The sequence below is a fragment of the Ixodes scapularis genome, unplaced genomic scaffold (assembly GCF_016920785.2).
Source record: "Ixodes scapularis isolate PalLabHiFi unplaced genomic scaffold, ASM1692078v2 PGA_scaffold7__128_contigs__length_106722199, whole genome shotgun sequence".
Lineage (NCBI taxonomy): Eukaryota > Metazoa > Arthropoda > Arachnida > Ixodida > Ixodidae > Ixodes > Ixodes scapularis.
The window spans coordinates 37,379,221-37,400,904 of NW_024609882.1; the positions used below are offsets into that span (position 1 = coordinate 37,379,221).

Consider the following 21,684-nt stretch of genomic DNA (forward strand, 5'->3'; position numbering starts at 1 on the left):
GGTCAGCTTGAGTGTTACGGCGTGCATCGTACGCACCTTAGTGGCAGTTATTGTGTTTCATTCTTATTAAATGTACTTCTATTTTATAAGTTGCCCCGCCTCTTCGCTTCAAGCCGTTCAGGACCCACGCCCGACCCCAAGACCTCACACTTTTGCCTTAAATAATTGTACGTACAAAGCTAGCTCGTATCATACGTGGCCCATGTTTGTCAAAGGTGCAAAATTCGAGAATCTTTATTTTATAAAATAAAATAAAAAGAACGCTTCTAGTAACCTTCAACCCTTCTATGTAGGGTATTAAAGGGATACTACAACGAAATTTCGGCGCTCATTTTTTGGTCTAGATGTGTTCAAAAGAGCAGTATCACATGGAACATACCAATATCTTGTTAAAAAAAGTCTCGAAAAGGAATTTTAAAACGAATTAAACGGTTAGCAAAGAGCACCTGGTGGATGTCGCTAACGCCTCGTTTGTAATGCTCGTCTAGGAACCTTGACAGCTAGTGACGGAGGTTGTCTCGTCTCCGGCCACGACGAGCGAAGGGGGGAAGGAGGAACTCCCCTCTTCCCGAGAATCCCTTTTGTGTGTCGCAGAAGTCGCTATTGTCCCCCTAGAAGATTATAGAAGATTAACCCGTCACTCAAAATTCGTACAAAAGCAGCCGCTTCGGTGGCTGGAACGACTAGGCCATCCTCTCGACGTCAGCCTCGCCGTAGCTTTGCTCGTCTTGAGACGACCTACGTCACGATTGCGTTGGATGTCACGTGCTCTAAGCTGGGCCTTCTCCGAGCGCTTGCCAGAGTGGGCCGTTTATAACGAAAAATACAGCCACCAGGATCAAAATACAAACGTGCGATTGTCATTTACGGATATTGTGGATCATATTCAACCTATTTTTGAACACGACGGTAATATTTCAAATTTCGTTGAAGTATCCCTTTAAAACAGTAAAAAAAGGTTATCACTGTTGTGAAAAGGATAATCTAAACGTTGCGAGACTCCAAAATGTGTCACTACGTAAAATCCCGCAAGGGCGCCCTCTCCTGTGAGATCGCCCATCCCGTTTTTCTGGCTATATATCTAAAACATAAAAATTCCGAAATATCGCCCACCCCCTATTCCCGTCGGACACCACGCGACGTCCTACGGTAATCATATCAACTGCGCGATCTGCGGAACCGGCACGTCTAACAGGGGAGTTTATAGCGGGTTCACGGGTTTTTGTCCGTGAACTGCGCACGCGATATTGGTTCATGTGACGTGCAAGTTGATCCCGCGTGTTTATTGCATCGTAAAATGCGACTGTAACAGCATAGCTTGCTGGGCTGGTTGGTTAAACGACATATTACAAAACAAGGGAAAAAAGACGGGACACAAAGTGGAAGAAGGACAGAAGACATACGCTGTCCAGCGTATGTCCTGTGCCTTTCTACTTTGTGTCCCGTCTTTTTTGCGCTGTTTTGTAATATGTCGTAAAATGCGAGTCTGCTGCGTCCTCGATCCATAGTAGTTGTTCCCGTGGCATGCGCGTTCGTAGTGGGTTCCTGCGTTTTTTGTCCGCGATGTGCGCACGCGATGTCGATTCCCGTCGGATAAGAGTTGTCCCGAATGTTTGTTGCACCGTGAAACGCAAATCTGCTGCATCCGCGATTTGCGGCGTTGGTTCCCGTAACATGCGAGTTCGCGGCAGGTTCCCGCGTGACATTCCCACCGTGTACTGTGTTTGCACGATTCTAACGCGCACATTTTTTAGCCAAAATCGGTGCCCAAAACTACATGCGCGGTACAATCGAACAGAAAACCGAAACTCGAGAAAAACGTAATACTCGGTATAAGGTGGCTAGCCCCATCACCATCGTAACCGTTTGTTTACGTTAGCCATTTTGGTTTTCGTGTCGCGCGCGTTTCTCCCGTCTTCGGACTCGTGTCCGCCGTTTTAAGGTGGAAAAAAACAACTAGAGGTTTTATTTACACGAAAGGCTGTCACGCTGGCGGGAAAGATAATAACGGAGTACCACTACGTGGCCTCGCAATCCCAGCGACCCGACGGGCTCGCAAAGTATTGTTTGGACGACGACCCATTCAAAGGCGACGTGCGGGCACCTGTACCTGCGCAAGAAGCGCGACACTTCAAACGCTTCAGACGAGAGCAGGTATCACCTTTGTAGACAGCGAAGAACCATCGTCGGCACGGCGACTAGTGCACGGCATTTATTTTTGTGTTTGGCGTTCGTTTCATAAAATCCTTCTATGAGGTATGTGTTCAATCTTCATTATTTTACCTGTGCAGTAGAATCGGCCGCAGTTTACTTTTTGGATATCTGAAAGCTAAATCTGCTTTCGCGTTAGGATCGGGGGCGCGTTAGAATCGTGCAAACACTAAAGCGAATCTGCTGCGTCCGCAACCCCTTTTACTATGACATGGGAAGTCGTAGCAAATTACCGCGTTGTTTATCACATAATAAAACGCAGATTTGCCGCGTCAACAACCCGCGGCATCAGTTCCCGATTTATGTGGTTCGTAGCGAACAGCCCAGTGTCTTATCGCCGTTTTTTGTTTTTTTTTTTCTTAAAAATTTTTGCTGTTGCATTTTCAAAGATAGGCCACCCCATGTTTTCTCCCAATTTATCTTCATTTTGGGTGGGCGTCCTTACGGGATTTTACGGTAGTGAGAAATGCAAAAATCGCAAACCCTACCTTCTGCCCCTTCAAAGCTCAAAAAAAAAAAAAAATCGGTAGTTCTAAATTGCAGTTTTGTTCTAGTCACATTTTCCACCAACTTTTTCAAGAATTTGTTGAGGACCCATCATTTTTTCTTGCACAATTTGAGATTAAATCGCCCATATATTACTTTGGGTTGTTTCAAAGGTCTGAAAATAAAAAAAAAATAAAAAAACGTAGTGCGCTGCCAATCAACTGCCTGTTAGCAGACGAGTTAGGGTATGTCACACCAGCTCATTCGATTCACGATTCACAACAAACAAATTATTGCACTTTCGGTCCTTCTACATACAGTGGATGTCTCTGTGACAAAAATGATGGGTGGATCTTGCCATCTCCCAGCAACCTTGGTTGTTGTTTTAAGTTATAGATACTAAGAATTAGATTACTAGGTATGAATCTCTCCGCGCGAGATTGCTGATGCTTGGTCAATGTTCCGTGCGTTCCAGTGGACAAGACACTCTGCGAGCAGTCCAACAAGTTCTATTGCGGTGACAAGCTGTGCATCTCGTCGGCACTGAGGTGCGACGGACATCCGGATTGCAAAGATGGGGAGGACGAAGTCAACTGCAGTGAGTTTTCCCCTCACAGCGTTCTCTGTCGTTTTCGTCATATTCTCACCACAATCAATTCGACATATGGAGAGCTAAACTTTTTCGCAGGTTTAATAGTGAGGTGTGTAGTGCCATTATTTCAGGACAAAATTTTACTGCAACTATAGGGTGTAATCACTTTATACCGGGTGTTCCAGCAAAGGCTTTCAAAGATCTCTAAAAATCGGGTGATTGACAAAAAAAAGAAACTCTTTCCGGGAAGGAACTTCCAGTCACGGTGGATGCCAGGAATTGCTAAAAACATACTACTAATTAGCTAAATAATTAACTACATTTTACTGACTACCTTTTGAAGTTAGTGGAAATAAACTTGTGTCCAATAAAATAACTTGCTAAGCATAATCAAAGACCACTGAATCAACTCATTTTAGAAAGGTACAAGGCAGCAGCAGCATTTTACGGCATTCCAAAGAAACGCTCAAGTTGGATGTTTTTCGAGGTTTCAATACCTTGTCGGAGTGCATCTTTGCGCCCGTGGTGTTGCACCCCAGTGGTAGAGAAACGCAACGCATGTGCGCCGCCATACTTCTCCATCCTACGAGGGACGTGAGGCGGTGGCTTCACGTCTCGGCCACTGGGGAGCAGGTCCACGGGCGCAAAGATGCGCTCCAATAAGGTACCAAAACCAAGAAACGCTTTTGATGTTAGTTAACAAGTTTCTCATTAGAACCATATGTTTATTTTCACTAATTAAAAATGTCAATTAGTAAATTTGAGTTAATTAGTTAACTAATTAGTGTTCTTTTTGCACTCCATAACATCCGCCGTGGCTGGCAGTTTGTTACAGAAAGGAGTTTTTTTTTGTTTTTTTTTCAGCCACCCTCTTTCTAGGGATTTTAAAAGCCTTTGCTAAAACACCCGGTATATTGGATTGCAGGCTTTCTATACTCTTTCATCCATTACCAGCGTAACCACCTTAATTTAGATACCTTGTTTTAGTCCCCCCTGCCCAGATTCTGATCTGTCATTAAGTTTAAACACACCTGTCATGATATGTGATGGTGTTCTCAATTATCAGGTAATTCTGAAAACAGTATAGTTCTTACTGTGGTTTTTGTATAGTAGTTTCTTTTTAAGAACCTACTATGTAATTCATTCTTAGTTCTTAATCTCATTTGTATGCAATTATTCGATACATAGCTCAACATGCAGCAGCATTGAAGCTTCAAGTGGAACATGGCGACGCATGATCTAGCAAACGCTGTTCACACAAACTCTTCTGTGACCAGCTGTAGTGGTGATGGCAATATATTTTTTCCAGCCTGCGATGAAACCCAGTTCCAGTGCATGAACGGATACTGCGTGTCGAAGGCCTCCGGACCTGTACGCTGCAACGGCGTTCTGGATTGTGCCGATGGAAGCGACGAGCGCGGATGCGGTAATTGCATTTCCCCCCAACACTATGGATGTTCACGGCACATTTAAAGGACATTATGATGTCTTGAGGGTATCTGCGGGAACAGAAGTCGTACAGTTGCTGCGAATCTGGCACATTTCGAATTGGCACGGCGACTGAGCATAATGGACCTTTTTCCAGTACACTCTATCTCTAGGCCTACCTTCCCGCTGTCGCCATTTTCGCAGGGCACCGTTTCACACGACCAACATAGTCAGCATCTATCTTTGTGCGTATTTAGTCTATTTTGATGCCTTGTTTTGTATCAATAGTATATGAAATATAAAAAGCACTGAAAACCGATACAACACCAGAATGTCAATGTTTTCCGAAGGGCCGAGGCATGTTGGGCTGCTCTTCATTTGTAGTTCGCAGACAACTCCCCGGACGGCGCTCATTACTCGAAAAAGGTCCATTGTAACATCCTTGCGTGTTAACCTTGCACTGAAGTGTAGCTCACAATGGAGTTTCTTGGAAACTCCAGTGAAAATTGCTTATTTATAATAGAAGAATGGAAGGGGAGGTAACTAAAAGAGACGTGTAAACATCCGACACGATCACAGCCCTCAACCACAGCATGCGACAGAAATCCGCAATGCGGAGAGCGGATCGTCTGCTTCTTGTGCAAGAGTTGCGGTGACATCAGAGCAACGCCGAGCTCTTATTGGCTGATAGAAATAATAGTGGGTAGACCTCAAAGCACCTAGCATTGAGATGTACCTACTATTTTTTTCAATCAGCCCATAAGAGCTCGGCGTCGTTCTGACGTCATTGCAACTCCTGCGCAAGAAGCAAACGATTGCTCTCCGCATAAACATTTGCAGAAATACAAAAATCTTAAGGAGAAAAAATAATAGCAATAATACGCTTTATTAGAAAATGTCAAGGTATTCTGGGTAGCTTGCAAGGCTAGGCAGGTAAGCAGGGGCCCATGTGCACAAGTTATAACCACCCAAATATGAACAATACTGGCACTTCTGATAAATTGCATCAGAACAATTTTCTATGCCTGAAGGAACGACAAATTCAGAGGTGCTTCGACTCAAGTGTTTACTGTTTCCTTTGCGTGTGTAAAATATGCTTGTGCATCTTTGGCGTAAGATGTGCAAGTTGTTGTGTGCTCCTGTTAGCTCAATCTTTGCATTTAGTATGGTTGATATCTGAGTCTGTCCTTATCTTTGATGATGCCGATTAAAACTATATTACTCGGTTCTGCCTATTGTTATTGTGTGCCGTACATCGCGAGTTGGCCAACCTCTTTCTTCATGCAGGTTTTTTCACTCTGAGGTGCACCTTCTCAGGATATCGCTACTGTTGAGCATATTACACTCTTATAGTGAGCCATTCTTTTTTCCTGTTTTTAGTAAAAGTGGACACCAACGGCGTTGTCCACGTGCTCGACGGAAGCACAAACTCGTGGGTACTGATGTGCGCCGACAACGCCACACTTCACGACGGTCATCAAATCTGCCAGGAGATGGGGTACAGGTGAGCGCAAAACTGCTAGAAACACATTTACCTTAACTTCCGGCTTATCACAATTTTGGTTGCTGGAGTTGTTTACCCCAGTATGTTCTCGAAACCCGCCGTAACTTTTGGCTCATTACAGTCTGGGTGCCAGGGTTCAAAACAGAACCTTGTTCTCGGGCATACCCATTGATCGGCTACTTAACTTTGTCTGAATCTGATTCCTGGGATGAAAAGCAGATCTTCCGTACTATAGCATGTTGCAAATATAAGGAGAAGAAATGCCCCTCTAACAATGCCCTCTCTGCACTGCGATTGGTTGTTTCCTCCTCCTCATCCACCTCCTCTCTTCTAAAAGGGAAACATTGGAGTTCTTTGTCCTGCTATTTTTAAGCTGCGACAGACTACAGTGTTAAGAATATTCAGTCGAAGGTAATGCCACGTCCCGCCCGTTCCGTTCATAATTTCGTCCATGTTCTCTGGCATTCGAGTCTTTTAGCATCGCATGCTCTTAAAAAAAAAAACACTAAACCTAGAAAAAAAAAATTTTTTGCCTAATATTTTTGTTACAATATGAATTTTGCGATTTGTGGGCGAAACCGAAATTGCACCCCTGTGGGATGATGATGATAGCATTTGTAGCCAAGTGGTGTACAGTCCGAGTTCGTTGGACCTCAGTGGGCACATTACCATAGTTGGGTACAAAGGCTATCATCATCATCCTACAGCGGTACAATTTCGGTTTCACCCACAAATCGAAAAATTTGTTTTGTAGCATAAACATTGGGGAAAAAAGTGTATTTCTTTCTTTGAACATTTATTTTAAAACGCACCTGTCCTAACCAGGCGGAAAAACTTTTTTTTTCCTAGGTGCAGTGTTTTTTTAATTCATAGCTATAGTAGCTACTTTTCAAGCATATACCTAAAGCATTTTGGTTCTGTCTCTTACACGCAAACCAGCGATCCAGTAAGTACACCACAAATGGGCATGGCCGAACCAGTTTTCGTCAGATGACCGCTGCCCGTCTGCACCGGCTGACCACTTTCCCGTTTTCCCAGCCACGCAGTTTCGACCGACGTGATGAGAGTCGATGCGAACACGACGGCGTGGGCGTCTTGGATATCGTCGGGAACAGAAGGCGACACCTGGAGCGGGGGAGTCGTCTCCTTGGAGTCGTGCAACGACGGAGCCTTTTCCGTCAAGTGCCATCACTTCGGTAAGTTGGCACACGTTTCCGAGTGAAACGTGAAACGTGAAAGCACCCTCGTTTGCATCTCCTTAGGTTGTGTTAATTAAGCCCAGGCTAGATTAAACGAGGATGGGCGAGATGGAGACAAGGCAATGTTGGCTTTGCTTTGGTCAAGTCCGGTTCGCGCATCGAATCTGCGAGCGGCGAGAAAATGAAAGGTCAGCTGTGCATCGGAGCTACTGTCGGTGCTGCCTCAGCACTCGGTTCGTGCTGTACTGTGCGAATATACAGGAAAAGTCAGGGTCACATGCAGTGGACTGCCAGTACGGCGCCGATGTACTGCAGAATACCGCGGAAGCGCCCGCGTTGTAAACTTGGGAATTCTGCAAATTGTACATTAAGCGCCTATCCCTTTAAAAGCGCCGGCATCGGTCGAAAATATTCACCCCGTTGCGGCGGCCACGAGACTGCCCATGGCAACGACGGGGATATGGCTTGAAAATAAATGTGCTTTCTCCGATTCCGTTCACCCTGCCTTCAAAGCTCTTTATTGCCCGCCATCTTGGTTTTTACTGATTTGATCAGACAAGTGCCCATGTTTAGAATAACCCAGTTTTCAGTGATAGTGGGGTAAGCGCTTCCCCATTATTTTACGGTGAGTTAAAGAACACATGCAAATGAAAAAAAACTTTTTTTTAAAGAGCTTAGATGGAAAAAGGATGTCATAAAATGATTTTACAACGAATAAAAAAAATTTTTAGAGCTATATTTACAGCGCTACACAAATTTGTAGTTGGCACCCGCGGGAGCCGCCGCTAGTCACGTGGTAGGCCCCCGCGCCGCCGCGCTGCGTTGCCGCCGCCGGAAAGTCACGCTGCCGCCGCACGCTGAGCATTGTGCGAACGCTGCTTCAACGCGTTTCTCCACGCTGCCGTCGCCGCCGCCGCACAAGTTTGTCTGCTTCGGGGCACCGCCGCCGTCGTCTGACCGGCGCAAAGGTCTATCACGTCTGCTTGCGCTTTTTCAGGAGTTTCCTTTGGGCTCCAAAAGTTACCTATTAATCTTAGTTATTTGTTATACTTCTAACAAAGATGAATAAGTTACTTTTAGACGCTATATGAAGCTTCCGAAAGAGTGCAAGCACCACGTGATAAATAAGGGCCAGTCACGTGATAAATAAGGGCCGCTTTTCCGCGGCGCTGGCGGGCGTCGACTGCAAATTCGTATAGCGCTGTAAATATAGCTCTTAAAATTTTTTTTCTTCGTTGTCATATTGTTTAATGACATCCTTTTCCCATCTAAGCTGTTTAAAAAAAATAATTTTTTTTTCCTTTGCATGTGTTTTTTAATAAGAAGTTTTAGAATAGCGCACGATAAAGCTTTGCATACCCAAAGAATAGCGTTGTTGCCGCTGGGCATGCTCCAAATGCCAACCACATTTTGCGCTTTGAGTGCACTATTTTAGCGTACGCTATTTCTTGGAAATTCTGTGCGTACGCAAAGAGTCTTTGCACTTCTCCAAGAAGGATACATGATGAGAAGCTGGCTAAAGCCAAGACGAGCACAGTTAAAAAATGGCGGCTCCCATGACCATGGTTTCATGGCTGCAGCCGCTTTGGTGGCAACGTGAGCACGACTACATCGGCGGCATCCTTACCACTGCGGTTTTTAATACGGGACGGCATTGCACTCGGTTTGGAAAACCCAGTAAGGTGGGCAGCAAACGTTGGCAACTTGATGCTTGCGACGCGCGAGCATTTTTTGGTGAAGGTACGGTGCGCGAAGAACAGTGCACGAGACCTCTCTTGTCAATGCGACACAAGCAGACACGTCCGGTCGATCGCTTGTGTTGCATCCTCATGTTTAAACAAATCTAAAATGTTACTCTCTACCCAAAAAGTTGTTGTTGCTTAAGTTACAGCATTTTGTGTGTGAAATAAAAATTCTGGCTTTATCTTGGTGGTGTTGTAAGCACGAGAGTTTTAGAGTGACGTACGTAATTTCAGCGCATGCTAGCGCTAAATTTAGCGCTTGTGTTAGCGCATTCTACGCAAGAGAGTTTTAGAATAGCATTTCTCTGCCACAATGCAAAAGCCCAAGCATCTCGCACTTGCAACGCCATCGAGATACAGTCACAATTTTTATTTCACATACAAGATGCAGTAACTTGAGAAAAAAACAATTGTTTTGGTCCAGAGTAACATTTCAGATTTGTTTAAACATAAAAATGCGACGTGAATGGTCGACCGGTCGTGTCTGCCTGCATCGCTGTTTTTCTCTAACCTTCTCTGTGACTACCACTGTGCATAGAAAACAAACTAACTCATCTTCCAGGTTACGATCATCGAGGATTAACCCTGGGTGATATTTATTGTGAGTGAAAACCGTCACACCGCTGCTTTAACTTGCAATGTAAAATGCAGAGCAAATGCCCGCCCCAAATTTAAGAGATAACCTCTAAAAAGCTAAGGGATCGGCACTGCTTAGATCCAAGAACAAAACTGCAGAAAAGGCACCGATAGGGTGGGCTCCACCACTTTGCACCGGGGTGCTTAGAGAAGCGGCTGACGAGGAAGAGCCCCTCAATTAGCTAGGTGGGCTCATCTGAAACAGGGGTAGGCACTTACCGTGACCTGGGCTCATGCTCGGTATTTTACGGTAGTATTTCAGCAATGTTCCAGTAGACTTGCAGTTGTGCTTGACGAGACTTCAGTGTTACTTGTTCATTCACTCCCTCAGTTCTTGGGCATCTGTCACAAACCTATGCGGAGCGCAAGTTTGTCCGCTTCCCTTGCGGGGGGGGTTGCAGTGACGTCGCAACGTTGGGCACCAACTGGCTCTGATTAAAGGAGAGACCTCAAAACCTCAAAGCAAGCTGCCTTGAGGTCTACCCACTCTTCTTCAATCGGAGCTCGACGTTGCGACGTCACCACAGCCCCTGCAAAGGAAGCAAGAACTTGCGATCCGCATACCAGCTCGCCTCCTTGTTGGTTTGGCTTTAACACGTGGAGGTTCCAATGTGTGGAATGCCTTAGCTTTCTACTGATGGTTGGTGTGCACGGTTTTCTTTTGGCTCGATTTCCAGAGTGCGAAAACCAAACGGAGGTGCTGTTCCGGATTGAACGCGAGGCCACGGCCCAGTCGTCGCACAGCGAGGTCTGGCCGTACCTTGCTCTCATCTATGGAGAAGGCTCGGACTTTGCGTGCCATGCAGAGATCGTCAGTCCTTTGTGGCTGCTCACGACTGCACACTGCCTCCAGTGAGTTTTTTTTGTCTGAGCACGTCTTGGTGTGATTAGCGCAGTCGCCAACAATGCCAATGCATTGCAAGTTGGCTGTGTCTGGACCAAAATCTGCACCTTGCGGGTTTCGATGACAGTGGGCATTGGACTAATGTGCCTCCGTGTCATCACCAATCGTGGGGTGACATGAGACGGCATCGCAAGGTGGACTGGCCCCTTGCCGCACGATAAATAGCCACGTAACAAATCTGACTTGCAAAACTACTATCGTACTTGAGAATAAAATTGTATCTGCAATAGCTTTGACTTGATTTGAAGTCTGATGCAATTAGCACAATGTATGTCTGTGGGAGTAAACAAGTTGGTGGATTAAATCTCTCTTCGTAATTGTTTGGTTATCTATAATAAGATCGGTGTTTTCTCGGATACGATCTTGCAACCCCGAGGGACCTGGCGTTTTTTGTTAGGACGTACAATTCAAGTTCATTCTCTGTCAGGGCAAGTTGTCGTTTCACCTCGTGCCGTCGTGACAAACGCAAAGAGCACGACACAGGTAGCCTAAACACGACATCTTCTGATCAGTATGCATCGCCCTATTCTTTGCCAAACTCAAAAGCACCCGTCGAAACTACCGGCGCGGAAGAACGTACCCGTTTGCGCTGCTAACTCTTGCAACAATGTTCCGCATTCAACGCTGGCTTCTTTGAGTCAATTGTGATGAAGCGACCACATGTTGGAGTGTGCACCCGGCCCTCTCCACGCTCGAAAAATAATGCTCTTTCCTTCACCCCCTTTCCTCTGCCGCTTCCCTCTTTTTTTTCCCTTTGGGGAACACCACACAGGCAGCTTCCCCAGAACGCCTCCCTGCTGTACGCGCAGGCCGGATTTGCCAAAATGTACAACACCACCGAGAGGCATCCGGTGAAGAGTGTGGTGCTCCACCCACACTTCTCCCAGTTCCGCTCCAAGACCCTCCCGGACTACGACCTGGCGCTCGTCCGGCTGAAGGACCCGCTGGCCTTTGCAAGCCACACGGCAGCCGCCTGTCTGCCGGACGACGTAGTCCGTCCGGGCGTCACCTGCTTCGTCGGCAGCTTTGGCGATGGCCGGCCGCGCGGTGAGTCGCTAGGCGCGGGACGGTTCGGCTTGGGTGCAGTGCGTAGGGTCAACATTGGTTCCAGGCGAGGGCTTTCTTGGCTGCCAACTGGATGGGGCTTTGAAACTGTCTGCTTGGCATGTGTTATTGACCAGTTGGAAACCTTTGACTTGTTCGCGAGTCCACGGTCGAACGGTGTTTTGGTGGGAACTCCTCACCAACTTTCCAATGGTGAGAGAGGTCTAGCGGCCTCTCGTGCTCTTGTCCCGAGTGATTCTTCGCCCGTCGATTGGTGTCGGTTCGTGTAAGGCAGTGAAACAACTTGGTGTTCTCAGAGAAAGGACGGGTTGTCTATTGCTGCCGAAATAAGATAGCCGACGGTCACAATTTCGGCCCGCGTCCGATCTCGCTTTGCCACAGCACTCGGTTCGTAGCAGACTATGCACTTTTTCCGGGGGAGAGTTGGGGAGTGAAGGACGTGCAGTGTTTGCCTGTGAAAAACGCTTCGTAGCACACAAACCCAATTCCTTCGCCGCGTCAACAGGCGAACCATCTGTGAATGATATCTTAGCTCACTTGCTTTGCAAGAGAGACACCAGATCAAATACTCACCCTCGCGGTGACAAAAATCAGGCCTCGGAATGCATCTCTGACAGGCGTGTTTAGCGCAAAATCCCGCCCACGCATCCAAAGTGCCCCGAAGTAGCAACAAATTGCATCCCCGTCATCCCGGCTCTTGCTCTTAGAAGCTCCGGCATAGAGGATGAGTGAATGCTAGAGCTACTCTGATCATGCATCCCAACTCCTGGCTGCTGAGGCTTTCCTAAAACGTCAAGCTGTAGGGCAACCCAGAGCAGAACAGGCACATGCCGCATCCGCAGCTCTACCGCCAGGACGGTTACAGGCGACATTGTGACGCAAGTGTGATGTCATCGGGCGGAAATCAAGAAATTACAGATGAGGACGCCATAAACACGCCAGTCAGAGACGTGTTCCAGACACCATTTTTAGCCACAAGTGCTCGCCATGGTAGCCCACAACCTATCGAAGTCGGCTTCAGATCCTTAAAGGGGCATGCAGCATGCATTGAGCCGGCCTGGCCGAGCTTGGACTGAAGACTGTCAAGGTTCTTAATGTCATGCTTTCTTCTGTAACTGGATAGGCCACGGAGGGTCGGACTAGCAGTCTTCTTACAGTTTATAAAGATCTTTTCCTGTGACCTGCTCTCGTTCCAGTTCCCTTCATGAAGGCACAATCCATCATTCACCTGCCCGTGGTGATCAATGAACTGGCGACCTGCAACAACGATGAACACTATAAAGAGGATGTGAGCCAGCAGATGATCTGCGGCGACGGACGCAAGATGAAGCGTCAGCTGTGTGATGTAAGCTGTGGCACTTTCTCTGAATCCAAGAACGAAGGATTGGCAGAATCTGCAATAAATTACAAAAGATGAGAAAAATTGCATGCTTTAAAAAGCCCCCGAAAAGAAAAAAAATAAGTTTTCTTTTAAACAGTCTGATTGGGACATGCAAGTCAAAAATAAATTTTAGGCAAACTAATTTTTTTTTTTTTTAGAGCAGTATTGACGGCGGGAGATTTATTTGAAATTTTGCGTGCGAAGTCCATGACGTCACTGGTCATTCCGGAATGACTATCTCGGTCGCGAAGGCAAAGCCACTCCACCTCTCCTCCACACGCCCGAAATTCCGTGAAAGAAAACAAGTGGAAAGGAGGTGACTGCCAGCTAAATCGTGTCTCGCGCCGTCTATATTGCTCTAAAAACTTTTTTTTTTTCTCATAAAATTTATTTTTTTTACATGCAACCAGACCGTTAAAAAAGAAAAAAAAAAAAAAAGAATGTTTTTTTTTTTCTTTTTAGAGGCTTTTTAATATTTAAGGGCTTGAAGTTTCGAGTAAAAGGGTAGAGTAGCGGGGAGAGCTGAAAATTGTGAGCAAATTGAATCAGCTTGAACAGGTCTACAAAACGTGAGAAAATCTGCCGAAACGGTGGTGAGTCGGAGAAAGGTAGTACAACATCTCACTCACTAGGCTCCAACTTCGTCAACAGTGTCACGAGGAAGTGTATTTGTACACCTTAGTTGCTGATGAAAGCACACTTGTGTCTCGCTCAAAATGTCTCCACTGTTCGTCCATTTCAGAGCGACATTGGAGCTCCTCTCATGTGCCTGTCTCCCAACAACATCTGGCGTCTGGCAGGCATCCTAAGCTACCAGCGGCATTGTGGCACCTACCGCAAGCATCCGTCGGTGTTCTCCAACATCTTCGAGATGCGCGATTTTATTGACAACGTCACGGGACTCAAGTCGTACAACGTGACCCATGACCCGCTGCTCTACACGCTGGTCGAATTCCCGCAAGGCGACGACAGCAGCAATGCGACGGCCGAGCTTCGGTCCTACGAACCCGACAAGGTGCTGGGTTCGGACCGCAATGCATCGTCAGCCGTCGCAGCAGCCCTGTACTCGCACGAGAACATCTTCGGCGGCAACTTTACGGACGTCAACGAGACCGTCTCGGAGGTCTACAAGATCTCGGAGTTCGTTTCCGGACCGAACGCTACAAATGCTTCGGCCGTCTACAACGCAACAGAAAGCGACGTCGAAACGACGACGGCAGCGGCGGCGGCAGCGACCCTCGGCCTTGACGCAGCACTTAGAGAAATCGACCTGTCAGAGTCGACGACGGTCAGCGTTCCATCGACGACGGAAACTTCGACGGAGAGCATCGGATCGCCGAGGCTGATGGATTCGGACGCAAGCGTGGATGTCGGCGTGACAGCCGTGGACGTTAATACAACAGTCGTGGATGTTAACATGACGGTGGTGGACGTTAACATGACGGTGGTGGACGTTAACGTCACCACTCAAACAAATGGTGCCCAAGCTGGCAATGCCACTTTAGGCCGGCTCGAGCACATGATAGCCGACAGCATCGTGACCAATCGCAGCGAAATGGTGCTCGCGTCGCACGAACGAAATGACGCGGAAGAAACAACGTCCGTTCCATCTTCGACGGCAACATCCATTCCAACTTCGACGACAACGAACGGAGAAAGTTCGAGCACAACTATGACACCTGCGACGACCGTAAAACTGCTCGCTGCTTTACCCAGCAACGTAACGAGCGAAATGAGGGCAGTGAATGAAAGCTCTACTTTGGCTCCCGCTACAACTGAAGCCACCGAAGCAACAACAACGCTCGAGAAGGCACGCTCGGACGACGAATCGGAGGGAAAAATCAACTCTACGGAAACGTTGGGGGCTACACCGTCTGCAACCACTCCCGTGCCATTCCAAGAAACTACACCCTTCTCGTCCACCTTGCAGCCTGCAGCCACCACAGAAATGACGGTGAATGACACAGTGTTTCTAGAGCCTCGCCGAAGTTCTAATGGTAAACCATTGTCTTCCAATTCCTTTTTTGAGAAATCTGGCCCCAAAAGCCTCGAAGTCATACTTTGCTTGTTTTCTCTTCCTTTACTTTTAGGCACAGAGTGCATGGGCTTCGAATGCAAATACGATAAACGTTGTATAGAAAAAACGCTTGTTTGCGACGGCTCGTACGATTGCGTCGATGCCAGCGACGAGACCAGTTGCAGTGAGTTCAAAATTTCCCATCTTTTTAAGCGTCATTCTTTCTTGCACTGCGTTCATACAGGGTCGGAAGAATGATCTCGTGTCGACCGAACCTCACCTTGAAAAATCCCATTTGCAGTTCGTCTCGACGAGGAAACTCGAGCGAGAATCCGCGGAGGGGATTGGACCCCCATCTGTGGTGAAGCTTGGAATGATACTTTCAGCGACTTTGTCTGCCAAGAGGCTGGCTATGGGTGAGTTCCTTCGCTGCACTTGAGTGCGAGTTTTATGCCAAGTACAGTCCTGTGCTGGAAACGGAGAGGTCCCTGGTTTGATACCAAGACCAGTCAGATTTTTTCAGTAGCTCGGCAGTCACTTAGCTGCGTTTGGAGATTTGTGTTTGTCCTTTGTCCCACTTGTTCCCCTTTTCCAGGGATTATATTATCATATTCTTGTCCAGCTCGCTTGCACTTTTGCATTAATTGCACTATCACAGTCCTGTCCTTTATTACCTAACGCTTTGTAAATCAACCTTCTACCCTACAAAATGTTTTTGGATGCAAAAACGAGCATGCTGAGCATACTATTTTACTTTAACTCAATTTGCTAAATACCCTCCAAGAAAAATAACTAACGAATGTAAATAGACCGACTATTATTTTTCCTCATAGTCTCATAGCAGCACCATTATAAAGGGGCGCACCTTTTTCACTTGCAGCAGGGCATCTGAGACAACCATTATTGCTTTGGACTCACCATACGAGACGTCTTTGACATATGATGGCACCCTCATTGATGAACAGAACCACAGGCTACTTCATTTTCTGAAGCCCAAGTATGACAGCTCACTTCAGTTGTAACTTTGTTCTATGAAGCTCATTTGTCCTTTGACTAACCATACGTTTTTGTACTCTGCGACAGGAACGGAACGTGTGTTACCAAAGTCGTGGTCAAGTGCATGGAATTCCGTAAGTATTGCCGTTTGTCACCGCGATTCTCATTTATTAATGCGAAAGCATTAACTGTAACATGGAGCGAGCTGACGTCATCAGCCGCGCCAAACGGCAGATAAATTCGTGAAGCCACAGTCCGAGGCATCCCAGCTTCGAAGCCGCGCAAAAAGCCATGCAAAATGGAAAGTAAATGAGCCGAAGGAGGCCACCGCACGTCAGTTTCAATCAGCGCCACTCCACGGCGCTGCGTGCCCGCATGCCAGCAAAAGGAGCCGGCTGGCGCGCCTGGGAGGTGGCACAACCGCCCAAGCGCGCCAGCCGCTTCGTGCAGCCGATTCCGGTGGCAAGGCCAATGTCAGCGAGGCGCGACAACTTCACGAGGACGCGCGCAAGAACGACGTTCATGCTTTCGCATTCACAACTCATAAGAAGTGCTTAGGTGTACGTCACACCTTTTTTTGTAGTTCCTTACCCTGAAGACCAAACTTCATCATTTTCAATAACAACAATGAAACTCCATGCGGTTTCAAATCAAATGTCAGTTGCAAGACTAGACTGGGGAAGGTTATGACATCCACGTGTCCGCTAATTCAAAACATCAGATTACAGATCTTGGGGCGACATGACAACATATGAAAATGCTGGATTCAGTTAATGCATCTATGAATTATTTAAGTGCATCTATGAATTCAACGGCTCCTTAAATAGGCTCAAAGATCACTTTACTCCTTTATTTTTATATATAAAGGGACATTTGTTGCGTGTAAAACACATTAAGTATGGGAGCAAGCAAGTAAGGATCTAAAGTGGAACTAAGTTATGTAGTATAAAGATGGAAAGAAGAAAGCAACTATTTGCAGAGCACATTCATATGCGGAGCGCAAGTTCGTCTGCTTCTTGCACAGGGGTTGCGATGATGGCTGAATGCCGAGCTCTTATTGGCTGATTGAAAATAATAGTGGGTAGAACTCGAGGCATCTAGCATTAGGGTCTACCTTCTACCCAATCTGAGCTCGGCATCGTTCTGTTGTCACCGCAACTTCTGCGCAAGAAGCAGACGACTTGTGCTCCAGATTCCAGTACTGCGACGTCCAGGAACTTTACGTTCAGACTAACATCTGGCTTGGCTATTTTAATTTCCAGAATGCGGTTCCTGGGACTCCGCGGACAGAAATGCGTCCACGTCCAACACGGCAAACGGCACGGTCATCCACGCCGGAGAGAAACGGTGGCCGGCGATAGGCCTCTTGACGTCGAACGACGGGCAGTGCATCGCCAGCGTCCTCTCGCCTCATTGGCTCCTGACTTCGTGGTCATGCATGTCCAGAAGGTACTGCAGCAACTTGCACAATTTTCAGCTGGATCAGACGCCGCACTGGAATGTTTGATTGGCCATTTCAACGCCGTATAAAAGAAATATTTATTTATTTATTTATTTCAAAATACTGCCAATCCCATTGTGATTTTTGCAGGTATTGGGGAAAAACAAATATACATCAAGAGGCAAATATCAATAGAAACGGAACATCAAAATATTGCGTCATTCTTGTAGCAGAAAAAAAAACACATCAATTCATAAATTGACAAAGTAGTTGTTTTTCAACTGCATCACTAAACAATTCAACACTTGTACAACTAAAAAAGTGCCTATCTAAACTATTCCAGTCTCTTATAGCTGCAGGAAAAAATGGGTGTTTAAAACTGTTGGTATTGAGGGAATACTCGACGAGTGTGTCGCTATGTTTATGTCTAGTGGCTCTCGCTTCCGATCGCTTAAAGGGCAACTCCGGCCAAAACTCAAAATGAAATAAATTACTGGTATCGCTGTAGTGACACAAAATACGACCCCAGCCAAAATATTACGCCCGTAGGACGCCGGATTCTCAACTAATGCCGATAACAAAAGTGCGACCCGCCGCGAGCCGCTGCTCCTTAGCGGGTGGCCAGCGGGTTGCCGATCGCTAAAGCAACATTGGGCCGTGACGTCCGTATCATTCTCTTTTTTTCCTCCGGTTCGGGCGTTGCGCGGAGTGCGCTTCTTTGAGCCGCAACCACCGCTACTTCGGCTTGTGATTGGCGCGTTTAGCCGTTGCTTTTATCTGCAGCCCGTGTAGCTTTGGCATAGCCTTTTGTTTATTTGCTTGTGAGGACTTTAAGACTTGTTTTAGCGAGCAACTCGGTGCGCCCAAGACTGCCCAGCTGTTCCTCGAAAGATGCCGAGTGCAACTTGTAGCGCTGTGCGCTGCTCAAACAACCCGCTGCGCAACACGGAGGTGCTTTTTCACAAGTGTCCGACGGACCGGAAATTGGAGAAGGTGTGGGTGAACGCTGTTCGACGAGTGGACTTTGGACTTCGGCTTTTACGCGCCTGAGGAAAAAAGAACGAAAAAACAGTCGTGTACAGCCCAGCACACGTGTGTTCGGGCGCCGCGGCCCGCACCGGAGAGCCTCAAACCTTCGTGTCTGGGACTGACCCGCAGCGCGAAAGCGAGAGGGCCCCCAGTAATGTACGTCACTGGCAGCGCGGCGTAAAGCAACGCCGCTCCATCCACGGAGCCCAGATGACAATTTAGGCCTAGCGACGAGTACGGAAGACCACACACACGGCGACAGCCGCCGAGTACGGCACCGAACGTGTTCACTTGTTTTCCAGTCGCTAGCTTTTGGGTATACAACGACGAGTACCGCATAGCACACGCACGGCGGTGACCGCAGAGTACGGCACCGTACGAGTTCACGGGTTTTCCAGTCGCTAGCTTTTGATTGTACGCACTAACTCCTGCTACATATGCTCGATAACTACCAGATATACAGAATTATAACAAAATCAGCTTACCTCCTATCTTTAGACGGCTAGTGCAATAGAGGTAGGTGGCGCTCGGCCTGCGTACTCGTTGAACGAGAACGATCTTGACGTCACGTTCACATAGCGGCTGATTTCCAGTGTTGCCGGGGCCTCTAGCGGCTAGTTTCGGTTTTGTTGGCCGCGCCCCAAACAAAAATTTCAGGCGTCGATATCTTTAAAACTACGCACACTAACGAGAAAAAAATTGCACCTTGCAATTCAGGGATGCTGACTGAACTAAAAACAGTAATCCCAAAATCGAAAGTATGGATCGGAGTTGCCCTTTAACATACTTGTTTTCATCTATTTCAAATGCGTCGTTTAAAAGGAGGAACATAAATTTCAGTCGACTGAGTCTTGCACAATCAACGATGGTCAATAAAACAGCTTTCTTTAGTAGTTCTGTTGGTGAATCGAAGCGACTGTATTTGTGGTAAACAAATCTGGTTGCCTTTCCTTGGACACTTTCTATAATACTTTTATTCTTCTGCGTATGTGGGAATCAGGATATATTTCTGTATTCTAGTACTGGGCGCACAAGAGAGGTGTATGCTAAAAGATTTATTTCAGGAGTTGAATACTTTAACGTGTCCTGCCTCGCATTAAATGTGATCCAAACTGGGTACTGAGTACAATCCATACAGGTCCCCAGTCGCATTGTCTTGTTGGTTTTGTACATTTTTCTCGGCAACCACGCACCACAAAGTTAAAATGTTACGTCTCAAACATCGAGCTTCTTGTCCGGAACTTGTTCAAAGTGTTGCGAATTAGTATGCCGATCACAGATGCAATGTGCACTTCACAGCTGGACCGTAGCACATGGCTTTTCAGACTCGGTTCCTAGAAACCGAGGAGTTCCCCAGAGTACCCTTGAAACATTCATCAAGCTCCCGCCCCCAAGTGAAGTGTTCCTCTGGTTTGTGCACCTTTTGAGAATATCCGAGCCATCCACCAATGTGTGGTTACGTGCCAAACACTCCGTAGTTTGTGCATCATTGTTTACAGCGTCTGTAGGCTTCTGCTCTATTGTGTCGCATCAGTGCCAAAACCAAGAGGGGTTAGTCATCTGTCAATCGAGAAAGATTGTTGTTCCTCAAAATCAAAAAAAAAAGTTTGCGGACCTTTTGTTTAGCACCCAACTTCGCAACTTCAAGTCTGACGTGGCCAACTCCTTGTTTCAGCACTCGTGGAAGCGAGGCAAGCTCCTGGGTCCTCACGCTACAGCGACCGGCTGGAAAGGACCCTTACGCGTCGTTCAACTACTCCATCGGCGCCGTTTTACCCAGCCCCGTGTCCAACGCCACAGACCTGGCCCTTGTAAGAGTTCAAAGCACGCTGGAACTAGGGGATGGCATCGAGGCGATTTGTCTCTCCGAAAAAAAACCCGAGCAAGGACATCTGTGCGTCACGGCAGGCTGGCCCCGCAACCAGTCAGGTTGGTGCAGGCCATCTTCTGTCATCATTTCACTGTCGCTGTACAGCCAAAGAGATTGCAACGTCGCGCAATAAGGATGAGTGGGAACTGACCACAAACTAACAAACCGTCATGCCTAATCGACCGACCTTTGTCAAGGACAGTCCGTCACAGGTTAAGAAATCAGAAAAAACTCCTCCCACCCCTTTCCACTTTAGCGGAGCGAACACTGGAGAGGAGGCAACCTCCTCTCCAGCATTTCCTCCGCTTAAATGGAAAAGGGTGGAAGGAGCTTCCCCTGAACTCTTAAGCTGTCACCAACATTACTAGAACAACTCAGTTGGGAAGCTGCAATAGAGCCTGCTCTGAAAAAGTGACGCTGATCCCTACTCGAGAAACAAGCTTATGGCGTTCGCAACGCTGCCATTTCTCCCGCAGCAGCCACTCCGGGAAATGCATGGCTGCTTGTATTGGCTCGGAAGTATCGCATTCAATAATGTTTGCTGTAACTGTTCTATTTTCGCTTTATTCGGCCATCTTGGCGCCGAAACATATACGGTGGAAGGCGTTTCAGGGATATCTTTCCAGCGGATGTGCCGCAAATTACTATCAAGATTACGACGCGCTGAGGTCGGAACGCGCTACCTGAAATCACCAGTGAGACATAGTTGTAGAAAAAACAGTATCAACTGTGCCGCAAAACCTTGTAAACTAAAGATCTTAGAAAACACCATGCACCTGTTATTTTGTACTACTCTTCAATAAAAGTTCATACAAAGTTTTTTTTGTTTGTTTTTATGCAAAACCATGCTTTCTAAAAGCTCATGGTGACCACAGCAAAAAAAAAAAAAAAGATTGAGCCGCCATCTTGGCACCTCTAGCCTAGGAGTTTTCAGTATTCTGGGAACATTCACTGACTCAAGCAGTAGCAATATAAAGCAACTTTCATGTTTCAACTCGTTGCTAAAGGGTGATGCTGTTATCATGCTTAGATGGTCTTAGTGGACACCAGCGGCCCAGGTTTCAAGCTCGAGTTTCCCAACTGAGTGTTCTAGTAACGTTGCCGGTCACCGACTATTCACAACTCCAACACCCTATAGATGGCGGGGCGGTAGTTCCAAGATGACAAAAGGGACGGTGGTAGG

The 21,684-nt window shown here is 47.0% G+C and overlaps 1 protein-coding gene across 1 annotated transcript in view; it reads left to right on the forward strand.

The window, feature by feature from the left end:
• The window catches only part of LOC120838375, a 205,381-nt gene that overhangs the window by 179,664 nt on the left and 4,033 nt on the right, over positions 1-21,684 (forward strand). The window contains exons 14-27 of the mRNA XM_042286456.1: positions 3,173-3,295; positions 4,599-4,715; positions 6,098-6,221; positions 7,260-7,417; positions 10,476-10,650; positions 11,475-11,749; positions 12,964-13,112; positions 13,891-15,145; positions 15,239-15,349; positions 15,467-15,581; positions 16,046-16,162; positions 16,249-16,295; positions 17,424-17,610; positions 20,307-20,560. Of these exons, the coding sequence (XP_042142390.1) occupies positions 3,173-3,295; positions 4,599-4,715; positions 6,098-6,221; positions 7,260-7,417; positions 10,476-10,650; positions 11,475-11,749; positions 12,964-13,112; positions 13,891-15,145; positions 15,239-15,349; positions 15,467-15,581; positions 16,046-16,162; positions 16,249-16,295; positions 17,424-17,610; positions 20,307-20,560 (3,207 nt within the window). The remainder of the gene's footprint in view (positions 1-3,172; positions 3,296-4,598; positions 4,716-6,097; positions 6,222-7,259; positions 7,418-10,475; positions 10,651-11,474; positions 11,750-12,963; positions 13,113-13,890; positions 15,146-15,238; positions 15,350-15,466; positions 15,582-16,045; positions 16,163-16,248; positions 16,296-17,423; positions 17,611-20,306; positions 20,561-21,684) is intronic.